Source organism: Alligator sinensis, unplaced genomic scaffold (genome assembly GCF_000455745.1).
Source record: "Alligator sinensis unplaced genomic scaffold, ASM45574v1 scaffold969_2, whole genome shotgun sequence".
NCBI classification, from domain to species: Eukaryota; Metazoa; Chordata; order Crocodylia; family Alligatoridae; genus Alligator; species Alligator sinensis.
Window position 1 is genome coordinate 891,300 of NW_005842481.1, and position 14,684 is coordinate 905,983.

Below are 14,684 nucleotides of genomic sequence, written 5' to 3' on the forward strand. Positions count from 1 at the left end.
TGCAGGCCATTGGAATTGGGGGGGGGGGGGGGGGGTAGGTACTGCCAAATTTAGCACTGCTGCTACATCTCAGCGATGACCAGATCCAGCAACCGTGGGTTAGGACAGTGGCTGACTAAATGAGAGAGGCATTCTCTCAGCATTTTGGATTGACTTAACTTTGGGCAGGTTGCCAAAAAAAGATTGGTTGCTGTTGCGTAGGGTGTAATAACTCTTTGTTTTTGAGGCTTGATCGAGGGTCCACTGAAGTCTATGGAAAGACTCCTAGTGACTTCACTGCCTTGAGATCAATCCTTTTGTGCACAGCTACAGTCAAGACACAGCACCAATGCAGAAGACAACCCAGGTATGAAGTCCCTGCAGCTACTACTGCTTTCCCACCTCCACCCTGACCCTCCGCTTCCTGGGCTGGTGCCTTTGAGTTCTGTTGCAATATTAAACAGTCTTTAAAACATGAGGGGTGAGAGGACGGTAGAACAACAAAGAGAAAGTGAAAACATTTGTCTGATGTTTGTTACATTCAGATCTGAACAAAGGAACAAAGGAAAGCAAGGTGACATTCAACACCACTGATAGCAAGGCTGTCCATGTATACACCTGTCATCAGGGCTAGGATACAAAGCGCTGAAGATGCAGGTTTACTAAATAATGTATAGAGAGCTAAAGCACAAGGCAAACCTATCGGAGAGCAGCCCAGACTGGTTCCTGATAAGAAAAAGCATTAAAAAAATCTCTATTACAGGATAAGAGAACAAGGATACATTTGCCATTCTGATGGCCCAGACAGGATCCTTCCCCTCCCTTACCCCTACCCCTCCCGCCACTCTACTTCTTGCCCCGCCTTTAAACTTTTGGCCTCTACCCCATGGGGGTGTTGTACAGAATGAATCCATTGTGCATAGGAAACAAGGGCTTGGGGGAACGCCCAAGCACAAAGTCCAGCCTGTTTCTTCAGCTTCCACACGGCTCCATTGTTGTCACCAGAAAGCTAACGAACAGTGAAGGGTATCCTAGCTTCTCCCTGAACTGGGCCCTTGTGGGGAATTCTCAGTTTTTCAGTATATTTTTTTTCTTGTTATTGGATCCAGTGGTTCTCCACCTTGAGCGATTGCTTCTCGGGGCTGACAAAAAAATCAGTTGCTTAATAGAAGTGGCTTTTTACTAAAGATGGAGCAGACTACTCATTATCATTTGAATGGACACTGCAGAGAGCTCTGTAGGACAAAGGACCACTCAGCGTGGACCACCCAGCCCTCACTGTACACCCTTATCGACACAGTTCCATAGGTTTTTTTGTTTCAGAGCTGAACGCCTCTCCTGTCCACTACTTCAGTGCGGCTGTTTTTAAGTCTTTAGTTGTTTGCACTCAATAGCTCCTTTTGGGGTCCTGCTTCAGTGTTGGTGGAGGCCCCTCTTCAACCTCGGGTGGGGATGAGGTCTCCACTTCCTGAGAACTATCACCGTTTTGGAATTTGAGGCTTTCTTCCTGCTGGTACGACAGTCTGCTTGCAGCTCGTTGCTGCTGCTCCTTTAGCTCCGTGTAGGAACGGGAAAAAGTGTGAAATATGGAAGTGACTGGAAAAGCCATCAGCAAAATCCCACTCAGGATACTGCTTAGGGCTACCACCTGTCCTGGGATGCTACGAGGCACCATGTCTCCATAGCCAACAGTCGTCATAGAGATCACAGCCCACCAGTAGCTGGTGGGAACACTAGTGAACTCCTGCTTGGCTCCCAGTTCTCTTTCGGCCAAATAAACCAATGGAGAAAAGAGTGCCATGGCAACACAAAGGAAGAGAAGCAGGAGTCCGAATTCCCGGGTGCATCGGCGCACGGTGAGGCCCAGCGTCTGCAGACCCAGCGAGTGCCGTGCCAGCCTCATGACGTAAAGGATGCGCAAGGCCCTCAAGAAGCGCAGAACTAGGCCCACGCGTTCCAAGTACTTGTTTCCAGCACCACTGCCAGGCTTGCCGCTGTTCTTGGTGGAGACCACATCTACGATGAGAGAGATGTAGAAGGGCAAGATGGCCAGGATGTCGATGATGTTGAGGGGGGTCTTCAAGAAGGCGCATTTGCTTTCTGCCTGAATAGAGCGCAGGAGGAACTCGAAGGAAAACCAGGCCACGCAAACGGTCTCCAGCACAAAGATGTCGTAGCACTTCTGGGAGCATTCACCCTAGGTCGGGGGAAAGAGGAGGAGGAAACAGAAAAGAAAGACAGGAAAGACTTACTCAGAGAATCAACAAAGAAAAAGGAAATAGAAACTTCAGCTTGTGTGTATGATGTATGCAGATTCCCTTTTCTTTGTAGCTAGTGATCACAGCAGAAAGTACCCAAGATGGGCCATTAAAAAGCAGAGTAACTGATGTTGAGAAGGAACTCTGCCTCATCGACCTGTCAGGACACCAGAGTAGTGTCCCAGTCTTGTAGTGAGCTCGGTATGGCATGCCATCCAAAGCACCGGGCTGCTGAAAGAATGACAAATCACGCTTCACTGAAACTTTCATACATTTCATAAAGTGTTAATAAAGAATCTGGAGTTTTTTTAATAAATGACTGTTTTCTGAGAGCAATATAGCCTGCTTATACCTCTGGCCTGTAACTAGTAATAACAGTTTTAAAGTAAATTTATAATATTGTGTACTCTGTCATTCAGATGGGGGGATAACATGCTTAACAATCACTTACTATTTAAATTCTTTATAGACATGACTATTCCCAAAAAAATCAAAACACAGAGCTCAAACTCCTGTTGAGGGGAGGATGTGGTTTTTTTGGCCATCTCATTTAATCACCACAATTTTCCCCTTCAGCCTTTGCAGGCAGAGAATTGTTTGAATAATTCCACCCCCCCGGCAGCTGCCTTACTAGAAAATTAGCACAATTCTCTGGATCTTTTTATTTACAAACTGTAAATAACTAACCTTGGAGCACTTGAACAGCGGTGAATCATAATAATGATGCTTCTTTGATTGGTAATTTCATATCTTAGATGCCCTGGCAATTCTCTGCTTTGCATGGTTACAACCCCCCCATCTGCATGGCTCTCATCACTTCGCAAATCAAGTGGCTGACTCAGGTGCAATTACAGAATCTGCTCAAAGTGTCCTCACTTCAAAGCAAGAGTCTACCCAAGCCAATGGGCCTGTCAGGCTAGTGTGCTGGAGGCACACTGTAGCCAGTGGCATGTGCCCTTACAGAAATGCTATTGCTCTGCAGCCTTAAGCAGAAGGAAGCATAGATGTCTTTATAAGACATCTTATTTGATATCAGAGTAGTCAATGAAAAGTCCTATGGCCACTAAGGGACAGATTCTCAAAGTATTTCCATTGCCTGGAAATTAATAGCAGCTGAGCACCCAGATTCCCTCCGCCACCAAACAGCCTAGTTCAAATTATATTCAACCTATCTCTAGAAATAATGCCTTTGGGTCAGTGTACACACTTCGGAAGTATCCTTACTTCCTGAAAGCTGGGACCTTCTTCTAGGAAACCCATTTCAAACTTCCTGGGCTCTGGAAGGCCCCAGTCCATTTTAGAGTTTAAAAATGGGGTATTTAGGTTTTTGGTTTTTTTGAAGGGAGCTAGTGGTGACAGAGACCACCAGAGTTGCAGGGGGGGGACTACTAAAGTAGCAAGGAGTATGGCTGAGGGAGGGCTGGCTAGACTGCAGTGAGGACTACTTTAACCCTAAGGTCACTGTCTCCTTCCTGTATCGCCAAATGGTGACTCCCCTCCCACATTTTTCCTGTTTTTGTTTACCAGTATCTATTAAGCTCTGACTACATCTGGCTGTTGATATGTTGAATGCTGACCATTCCTTGAAACTTTGGAATTAATCTTCAGACCCTGCCATTATGGTGGTAACATTAAGCAGCATAAAATATAGCTAAACCTTGTATTTATACCTTTTTGTTTCCAAGGATACCAAATTCAATTGGTATAAGATAAATTATCAGGTGCACAGGGGTCATACAACCTATCAGTGAACTAGAGAGAAGAACAATTTATTCTACTGAAATGCCTCTTAATGTCTAAGGTAGTGTACAAGTGATGTAGCTGTGATGGTCCAGAAATTATGCGCTAGGCAAGGATGTCTTCGGGTAATATCTTTTATTGGACTAACTATGTAGCTGGGATAAAGTTAGACAAGCTTTCAAATGCAAGACATTCTTCCTCAGGTCATACACAGAAAAGAACAATTTTGTTTCAGTATAGAGAATGCAGATGAACTGATAGATACAAAGATCAGAAAGACCTGTCTGTAACTTCCTCCTGTGAAACTAGTTCCTGAGTAGATATACATGTTTATTATAGCTGTGATGTTTGTGACGAAAAGTACTGTGTTTAGGGCTTTTTTCTGTACCAAATTCTGGTCAATCCTTTACTAAGGAGAAAGCCGTTTTCCTATAATTTTGCAGACTTGGTTTCATCTGAGCCTGTGCCAAGCTCACTGGAAGATTGCTATTGAGTTCAATGGACTCTGCCCTGGACAGTGGAATTGTATCGACTGTTTTCAATATTTTTAATTGCAAACGTAAAGAAGATTTTAATTCAAAACAATGTTCCCCTGTGACCTTTGTTGTTGTTGTTTTGTTTTGCATCTTTTTCCTATAGAAGTTTGATATTTGCATTCTTGGGGATGACAAATCTAAGCCTTGCTTCTGAATCAAGCAACTGAAAAGTGATGATGACTTCAGCACCCTTTTTGCTCTTTGTCTGTCCTCTGGCAATTACATGCTCTTAGCCGTTGCCTGTAAGAGATTCTCTCCGCCTCCAGCTCAGCCAAAGGTGGCTGCTGGGATCTCCCAGGTAGGGAGTAGGGGAGCAGGTGACCTGCATCAATGAACCTGGCTGTCTACAGTAAATAAATCAAGCTCTGAAAAAACCTTATGCTCCAGTTTCTAACTGCTGAGCAGTATACAACAACTAACTCACCCACTGCACAAAAGGTCTATTAAAAAAAAATCCCTTCAGTCCTTGATCTCCCCATCACCACAAAATAATCAAGCAGGCAAACACAAACAGCAGTGTAGCCTAGGGCTTGTCAGAGATTGTATACTGACTTTGGCCTCTGAAGGCAATAGCTGTGATTGATTTATAATCCTGGTATTACTGCGCTAGACTGACTCTTTTTTGCAGTCATGTTGTTGAAGAATGGATGTGAACAGAACAAATCAGCATGGACTGGCAAGAAGGGAAATCAATGACCAATTTCTCTCTCTGCGAAGTAAGGCTACTTTGTTCTCTTTCTGTTTGTTCACAGAGTCTTTACCTGGAGACTCCCAAATACCCCAGTGCACCACCCCTAGCTACAGCAGTTCACCACACTGTACGGGAACAAAGACTAATTATGAAAAGGTTCGCAAACTAGTTACTGCTACTAAATCATGAGTGCTAATATGTGCTGTTATGGAGATGGACACAAATTATTTTGTCTTATAAGCAAGATGTTTTTGAAGGGAACGCTACATGCACAAAAGCTAGATAGAGCTCAGCCTTTTTTTTTAACTGTAGTCGCTGGGGAGGTGCACAGAGTTTGACCTACCTCCTCCCACAATTCTCTGAGGGCCACATTCTTAAGGCAGCAGGATAAAGTTCTGCACATTAAAAACAGGATCCAATTATGCATCACCAATTTTTGAGCAATTACAATAATGTGTGTGTAACTGGGGTGGCCGCATGCACAAAAATATCTATTTACACATCTGTGTAGTAACCCAGAGCAATAGTCTAATAAAAACTAACATTTCTGGGTTCTAAACTGATAGTACTGCAAAGCACCCAATCCTGGGATTACTCAAATCAACAAGGACTAACATATGGGCTCAAGAGAGATATCTGGAGGGCAGCATTCTTGATTTTGCAGAGCCTGAACTCTGAGTCTGAAGATGTGTGCATCACCTTCATTAGCAGTGACAGGGGTTAACTGAAAACAATGAAGCTGTACCAGAGTAGAACCTACGCTGTCGCAGCTCAGTAAATGTAACCCTTATGGATTAAATCTTTTCCAACCTTTGCAGAGCTACAGCAAACTGCTTTTGCACAAGGGTATGGCATGGGGGAAGAAAATAATTTCTCTTATGCCACAGAGCACCAATAGAGCTAGTCTACAGAGGGACCACTCCCCACAGAGTCACATCACTGTAATAGGCAGGGCAGGGTGGCACCTAGAGACCAGCTCATTCATAAAGGCTTAAGTTTTCATATGTGACAGCCTACTTCATCAGATGCTATGAATGGCCTTGCAGAGGGACAGAGCCACTAGCTACATGGCCAGCCTATCTCAAAAACAAACCAAAGCTCCTCCATATAAACACAGACAATGATTCAGTGACCACAGTCCTCAACATCATTACTAACCCACTGCACTCCAAATGAGACAGCACAGTAGCAAGATGTTTATTAACTTCAGTGGGCTTTGGAACAGGATCGGATTCAGGCCCTTACAGAACATACCAATGTATGTACCAGCCAAATAGAGATCTCTCTTTATTTATTTATTTATTGTTAATTGAATCTATGTGGACTGGCCACCCCTTTTAGTAACAGAGATCTCACTTACAGTAATGTGCAGCATTTCACATGCTAACAAAAATCTGCATCATGCTCAACTTTGCTCCTTTTTTTTTAGATGGCTGATTTGGCTTACTTGGGGGGGGGCGTGTTGTTTTTTGTAAAGAAAACCCCAGACTTTTATTTGTTTCTGATGTTGTCAGATGGTTACCCAACAACTTAGCTACATGGCACAATATTTCATATGGGGTTTTTAATTGTATAAAAAACATAAAACATTCACTCTTAACATGACAAAAGGAACAAGAGGAAAAGAAAGTGCTAACAGAATAGTCATATCTTTCTGAACAAAAGATCCCAATATTCTTGAAAGCATATCAAGCTGCAGTGATTCATGACATTAACACTGCAAATAAATAGTACAGATCACTTTTTATATCTGCGAAATAGCTGAGTTAGCTACATGAATAACTACTCTGTAGGATTTCTGGTCTTTCATCTGATATATTTTCTTGTTTACAATTTCACATCTGTGCTGCTAGTTGAGTTAGATATAAAATTTGCTACTACTTCATTTGTTGTTTAGCTTTTACAGACATTATTTTAATGTTTTTGCCTTGATTATAGCTTGCCACTGCCATCAGGGATTTGTTGCTGTTAAAGCACTAAAGAGTCTCACCTTACTAAAATTCAAAGCTTAACCTTCCTTTCTATGTGTGGTCATGCGTTGCAATAAACTTTTTAAGAACTTTATTACTAAAAAGGTATAATTAGAAACAAGTTTTTTTTCTCCTAAGAATATATATTAAACACACACGTTTAATAAAATTTCCTTTAGTAATTTTTCTTATATGGGGAAATACCTGCAGTTGCACAGACATTCTTAGGCTCTGTATTTAATGTCAATTCAGGACACTTGGAGAAAGAAAATAAAGAGCATTTCAGTGAGCAAATTTTATTTCATGCAGCCAAATTAAAGTGAGTACCTTTCCTCAAGATTTATAGAGTTCTGCTGTCAAAAAGCCAACTGCAGTATCTCTTACAGTAAAGCTCATTGTTTGCCAAGGCAACTGCTGAGAAAATTACAAAAAAAAAAGTTTGTATCAACGGAGTGCAAACCTGTCTCTCATTGCTCTGTATGTTTCCTGTAGAAACTGGAGGTATCTTTAATGGTGTGTGTGTCTGTCTATCTGCCCATCTTCTAGCAGGATTTCTTCTGTTACTACTTTCCTGCACTTTATCAAAACTTTATCAATACTCTAGTCTCTGCTATCTAATTTCTTGCCTGACACTTTTCAGTCTCCTGGAAAGTCCATAAATAACTTTTGGATTCTCACAGGCTGTTACCATGTCTGCCTATTTCTCAGCTTTTAAGATGTCTGAAAACCTGAGTATCCATTGACCACCACAATTCCCTTGTTACTTTAAGTGGAGAGGTGTGTGGCCCATGGCTGCTCAGTGCTTCCAAAGACCTAAATTCCAACTTCTTCCTCATACTGGGGGCATCTACACATGTGCTTTACTGCAAAGTTGACTAATTAGCTCCACAGTAAAGCATTGTTGTATATACATGTAGCACTATTAGGCTGGAGTAAACTAATTCTTCATGGTATGTGTGACCAGACTCTGGAACAGACTCCCAGTGGGGATGGTGCAGGCACCTACCCTGGAGATCTTCAAAAGGAGACTGGACGCATACCTTGCTGGGGTTATTTGACCCCAGCAATCTTTCCTGCCCAGAGCAGGGGGGGCTGGACCCGATGATCTCACAAGGTCCCTTCCAGCCCTAATCTTCTGTGAATCTGTAATTAACTCTGCCCGATACAAGTACTATCCTACGATGGAGTTATTTACTCTGCTGCAATGCACGTGTAGATGGTAACTGGAGCTGGCTGGGGCACGAGGGTGCTACAGTGTAGAGGCTGCCTGCCACCTAGCGCCACACTGGAGCACCCTTGTGCCCCAGCCAGGCCCTCTGCAGCATGTTGAGCAGGGCCAGAGCAGCTCCAGGCTGGCAGGCTGACCCTCCAGGCCCCCTGCCAGCCAGGGCTGCACCACCGCAGCTCAACGTGCTGCAGTTCCTGGCACATGTGTAAATGCTGCATCTGGGGGACAATAAACTCCAGTGTGAACTGCACTGGAGTTTACTGCGTCACATTAACAATATGTGTAGATACGCCCACTGAATAGCATTTACTCTTCAAGAAGCAGGAGTTGGGTCCTAAAGCCAGAAGCTATATCTTAAAAAGTGCTCAACTGGCTAAAGTTAATGAGATAAAAAATGTTTATGTGCCACTATCTCTTGAAGCTTCAGACCCAGGTTTTCAGCTTTTCTCTGTATCAATAGGGCTTGAAACTTTCTTTAAAGAAATTAATTCTAGAATAACCAGTAGACTTGTAACTAATACCAAGTACCAGTATTATGAGACCCTTGATAAAATGGCAAGAGTTGCAGTGCTAAAGTAGTCCCATTAAATTCAATAGGACAACTTAAACATGCTGATCTGAGCAGACTAGAGGGAGCAGAAAATAAACTAGTCCACTGCCAGAAACTCTATAGCCCAATGGCTAAGGCATTCATCTCAAAATAACTAATAGCCTGGCTGTCAAAAGACTCACCTGGCACTTAGGAGACTGATGTTAATGTCCCTGGATTGAATCAGACAGTGGAACATGTAGCTGGACCACCCTATCCCAGGCCACCAGTTTATTGGCTACTCTGGCCTCCACCCATCTCCCTCACTAGGAAGTCATGATAAAACCAAGCCAAAAATACTGCACTTACTTTGTTGGAAAATTCCCAAGCTGCTCTCACAGTAAGAAATTGTGGGCTGTGAATATGCTCCCCTTGCTAAGTGCAGGAGTGATATTGTCAGTCACACCAGGGTCTCTTTCTATCTTTAGACACACACACTACCTCATTAAGTGATCCACTTATCCATGAGCTCCAGGCTTGATTGTTGTACTTCACTATGTCTGGGATTAAAGCTGGGATGGGCTGCAGGCACTCACCTTCATATATTGCTGAAAATACTGCACAAAGACTATGTGATTTTGCTACTTCTAAATTATTCACTAAATCTCTATGCCAACGTCCATGCCATGAATTCAAAGTAATTGTCTTAATTTATAAAGCCATCAACAAGCAGAGGATGGCATTACCTCCCAAACTACTATATCATCTTTGCTTTGACTGCTTTTGTGTGTGACAAGGTCCAAGTGTTTCTGTCCTTTACTTTGACCCTGCTGCCCATTAAGGTAATCACAACTTTGCTGGGACTTCACTGGAAGTGTGCCCATAACTGGCAACAGGCAATCAGGGTCTGACACACTTGCTATTGGGATGGGAAATGATCACTTCCTTGGTACAGATGACTATGGAAAAAAGGAGCAGTAAAACTCATAGAATCTTTCTCAGGCTAGGGACAGACATTACATATAAATCAGTTTAAATGATCAGAAACTGGTTTAAACCTGTAACAAAACAGATGTTCAGTGCACATAAACCAGTTTGAAAATGGCTGAAACCAGTTTGAGATAAACCTGGTTGAATGTAGTATTAGACTTAACTGATTTGGGTCAGACTGGTTTATGTAATGTCTGTCCCAGGTCCTTTGATAGTTTAGGCTAAACCAGACTCCCCCAGCATCCTGGCATGCTCTCTGGGCTGCGTGGGACTCTCTGCTCCACAGGAGGGCTGGCCCCTCCCCTCTGCTCCCTGGCCAGAGCTTCAGCAGAGACTTGCAGACTCAGAGTGTCTGCCTGGCTTCTCTCTGCTAAGCAGGGATTATTTCCCCTGCCCCTCTGCCTTATACAGACACCTCAGCATTAGCCAGCAGACCACATGCTGGCTATGGTCTGGGCTGTGATCCAGGTTTTCCATTTCCCATGGAAAAATGGAGAAAAACATGAATTCTCTGTTTTCTTATCATAGAAAATGCGGATTTCCCTTTTTGGTGAGAAATCTGCAGATTCTCTGCTTTTATAAAGAGCTCTTGCAGGCTGGCAAAGCTCCAGCCTGCAATAACTCATTGCAGAAAGGGCAGGAAACTCCCAGCCCTACCTGGAGGGGGACGGAGAGGGGGAAGGGCAGAACCTGAGCCTCTGAGTCAGCCAAGGCTGGCCTCAGGCTCAGACTCGCCCTTCGCCCCGGACCCTAGAGGTAAGTGGGGTTGCGGGCTGTAGGGAAGGGCCGAGGAAGGTGGCTGCTGAGGGAGCAGGGGGTGCTGCTGGCCCCAGGTGGCACACCACAGCCAGGTGTAGGGCCAGGGGGTGAGGGCAGGGGTGCCCCTCTGCAGGGCACTTTGTGGGCAAGTGATACAGGGCACGGTGTGGTGGTGCCCGTGTGGTGGTGCCTGCCATGTGCGGGCCACACACATGCTGCCTGGCCGTCTGCCCAGGGGAGGGGGAGGCTCGCATGCGGCTGGCTGCACAGTTCCGTGGCCGGCTCTGCAACAGCAGTGAGGGATGATGGCTGGGGAAGCAGTGGGGGGCTTGCACAAGGCAGCTGCTGATGCTTACCTGTGGGGCCATACCAGCGGTGTTGGCCGCTGAGTACAAAACCTCCCTGCACCTCTGTGAAGCCATGCCTGGAGCTGTGCAGCTGGTGGCAGTGTGATGGTGGCTGGGCAGCACGCAGCCATCCCCACAATCATCCTGCACTGCGCGGTGGCCACAGGGGCACACGGCTCCAGGTATGGCTCCGCAGCAGCATCAGTGGCACAGGGAGGTTTTGTATGCAGGAGCCATCACCGCTTGCACACAGTGGCCACTGCTGCTTGCCTGTGGGGCCGCGCAGGGTGGCAGCAGCAGTGTGGTAAAGACCTGAGATGGTGGTGGGGATGGCTGCGTGCTGCCCGGCCGCCACCACACTGCTGCCAGCCGCATAGCTCTGGGCATGGCTCTGCGGCAGCACAGGGAGGGTTTGTACGCAGCGGCTGTCACCACTGGCATGGCCCCACAGGTAAGCAGCAGTGGCCGCCTTGTGCAAGGCCCCCCCCCGCTACCATCCCTCGCCGCTGCTGCAGAGCCGGCCACAGAGCTGTGCAGCTGGCCGCACACAAGCCTCCTCCTCCCCTGGGCAGCTGGCCAGGTGGCATGTGTGGCCCGCATATGGCAGTCACCACCACACTGTGCTCTGCATCACTTGCCTGCAAAGCCCCCTGCAGAGGGGCACCCCTGCCCTCACCCCCTGGCCCTGCTCCTGGCTGCAGTGTGCCGCCTGGGGCCAGCAGCACCCCCCATTTCCTTAGCCCCCAACCACCTTCCCCAGCCCTGCCCCACAGCCCCCAACCCCACTTACCTCTAGGATCCAGGGGTGGCTCCATGGTGGCAGCGCTTGCCTGCAAAGCCCCCCCGGCCCCCCCCAGCCAGCACGCAGCTGCCACCACCCTGCACCACCATGAAGCTGTGCAGCCAATTGGGGGGGATAAGCAGTGGTGCAGTGGTGGCCACTGTATGCAAGGCCCCCTTTCCACCCCCTGGCTGGGTGGCATATATCTGGCCTGCACATGGTGGTTGCCACCACACTGCCACTGCCCTGCCCTGTGCCACTTGCCCACAAAGCCATGCGGGTGGCCATGGGATGGTAGCGCAGGGTGCAGTGGCAGAGTTGTGGTGGCAACCTCTGTGTGCGAACCCCCTGTCAGTCCAGCTGGTGCGTGTGTGGCCCGCAGAGTGGCACGCCTGCCCTCACCCCCTGCCCCTGCTCCTGGGAGTGGGCACAGGGGCACGCTCCCCCACTTCTTGATCTACCACCCCAGCACCTTCCCTTTCCCCCACCCTTCTCCGCCCCTTCCCCCCCCACACACACTTACCTGCTGGGGTGAGTGTCAGTGTCTCTGTGTGCCTCTGTGTCTGCATGTCTGTGCCTGTGTCTGTGTCTGTGGGTCTGTTGTGAGGGTCATCGGAAGGGCTGTTGAGGCTGTGTGGGGGGAGTGTGGGGCACCAGCAGCGCTGTGGGGGGCCTTTAATTTTTATCACAGATTTTGGGTTTTTAATCAGAGAATTTGCAATTTTAAATCAGAGAAAACCAGGATCCTGGAGACAACAAAGGCAGATAGTTTTTTTTGGAGCTAATCAACTGGTAGCTTAATGTCTTTCCTTGGAAAAGCTGTTTAAGAAGAGCTCCATTAGTTAATGGAGAGAGGCTTTGTTTTCTTAATGGTTTGATAAACACTGAGTTAGGGGTGATAAACATTCCCTGTTGGGCTGCTGGGGCGGGGTGAGGGGAAGAATAATAGGAATGTCCTGCTCAGCTCTGTGGAAGCAAAGGGAGGGCTGCCCTAGTGCTCCCCAGCTTCTAGCCGGAGCCACTGCAGGCATGTGCCTGCATTTCTAGAATGAAAAGGTAATGTCTATTCACCTCCAAATCGGTTCAAGTTTTACAGGTTAGACTAACCAGCAAAAATTGAATCAATTCAGGCTCAGGCTTTTTGAATGTCTGTTCCTAGTCTCAGTGACCTTTCCTGCAGCTTCCCAGCACATAGCTCCAACCCCCAATAATGCTTGAGTTATCAGGCCCTCAACTTTGCCTGCAAAGCCCCCCCAGCCAGCATGCAGGCCTGGTATGTCCAACACCAGAAGCAGTGAGACATGCATAGAGGCTGCCTTTGTATTTCAGTTTAAAAGTCAATTTTCAAAGCACTCTAAAAATAACAATTAGTGTAAAAAATGCCTTGGAAATTTGTATGCAAATTTGTGCAAATCAGGGGTTGATATGATCAAGAGGTTCCTGAGATACAGCTCCCTTTGGCGAATGACATGCCTTAAAAGTTCAAAGTGCTCTAAAATTCAAACACAGAGCCAGACTGGAATGCTAAATAACAACCTAGAAGAGAGTAAGGGCCTCTTTGAAGAGTCCCTTCTGCATCAGGACCTTTTTTTTTTTTTTTTTTTTTTTTTTTACAATTTATCACATAGAGATCCAGCAGAGTGCTAATTGTGTGCCAGGCCACAGAGGTCCAGCTTTTCAAAAGTAATTAAGCTGTTGCTCTGCTCAATATTGCAATGCCCAACCCTTAGGTGGCCTTCTGCCTAATGACCTTCTTTAAAACCAAGTTAGGCACCTACAGCTCCATGCACAAAGGGATGTAAGCAGTGGGTCAGTGCTGAAGTCCACAATTTAGATCCTCCAGAACCCTGCTCAAATGCCACCTGGCCTTGGAGGCACCAGGATTCTATCAGTGCCTTGTTTCCACCCCCCCAGTTGTTACCTCTATTTTGAGGTTTCCAGATCAAGCTAGTCATTGGTGAGCCATGCAATGACCATCTCACACCTGGGCTCCATTAAGGATTCACAAACCAGCTGTTCCTCAGCCTCGCTTGCCTACAGGGCTTGACCCAGTGGACAGTCTCAGAGCAAACTGCATGGGTCAGGCTCCAAACAAAATACATCTGGCAGAGAAGCTGAAGGTGAAGCTGTAGCACCCCTTTCCCCTTCCCCTTCTATCCAGTTAACTCAAGGGTTAAAGCACTTATTCTGGAAGCAGGAAACCTAAATTCAAGTCCCTCCTTCATCTGAAATGAGGCACTTAAGGCTTGGAAAGGGAGTGGGTTCTATTGGTTCCTACTGATTCCTTGATTGATAAGCTAAAGCTGTTGGATGCAGTTCTTAGGCACCTAATTCCCCCTATGCTCTGTAAACAGAACTGAGGCTCTTATCCCGCAGTTATGGGGGTTCCACTAGGCCCTGAAAAGGAAAATTTGCAGGGGCAAATCCAACTCAACCTGGTAGGCACCCCTATTTAAATATTGCAATATCAAAAGTGCAGGTGTGTTGCACTAAAATGATGGGGTTAGCTGTTCAGGATCCCTAGGCAGAGACTGAGGAAACATGGGTGCCTTCAAAGGGGAATCCAGGATGTGTATCCACTTGGCAAGGGGGCGTCGACAAAATACAATGACAGGCTATGGGTGGGGAGGGATGTGGGCCTCTGACCCATGGCTGCATAGAGGCCATCCCTTCAGGAGCCAGAACAGCCTCTGGGAAGGTACCTGATGGGGTGAAGGTACCACCTAACTTTCTGCACAGTATGCCTAATGGTTAGAGCAACTTGGTATGGCCTGCAGGGGACCTCGGTTCCAGGCACTGTTGAGCCTCAAATCCTCATCTTGTACCTGCCAAGAGAGGGCTGGGGACATGGTTAACTTTGGGGCCACTTTCCATTC

The 14,684-nt window shown here is 46.6% G+C and overlaps 1 protein-coding gene across 1 annotated transcript in view; it reads right to left on the reverse strand.

The window, feature by feature from the left end:
- Positions 1 to 830: 830 nt before the first annotated feature.
- Positions 831 to 14,684, reverse strand: part of KCNG2 (potassium voltage-gated channel modifier subfamily G member 2) — a 99,183-nt gene continuing 85,329 nt past the window's right edge. Inside the window, exon 3 of the mRNA XM_006031110.2 lies at positions 831 to 2,176. Coding sequence (XP_006031172.1) covers positions 1,367 to 2,176 — 810 coding nt within the window. The 3' untranslated portion in view covers positions 831 to 1,366. The remainder of the gene's footprint in view (positions 2,177 to 14,684) is intronic.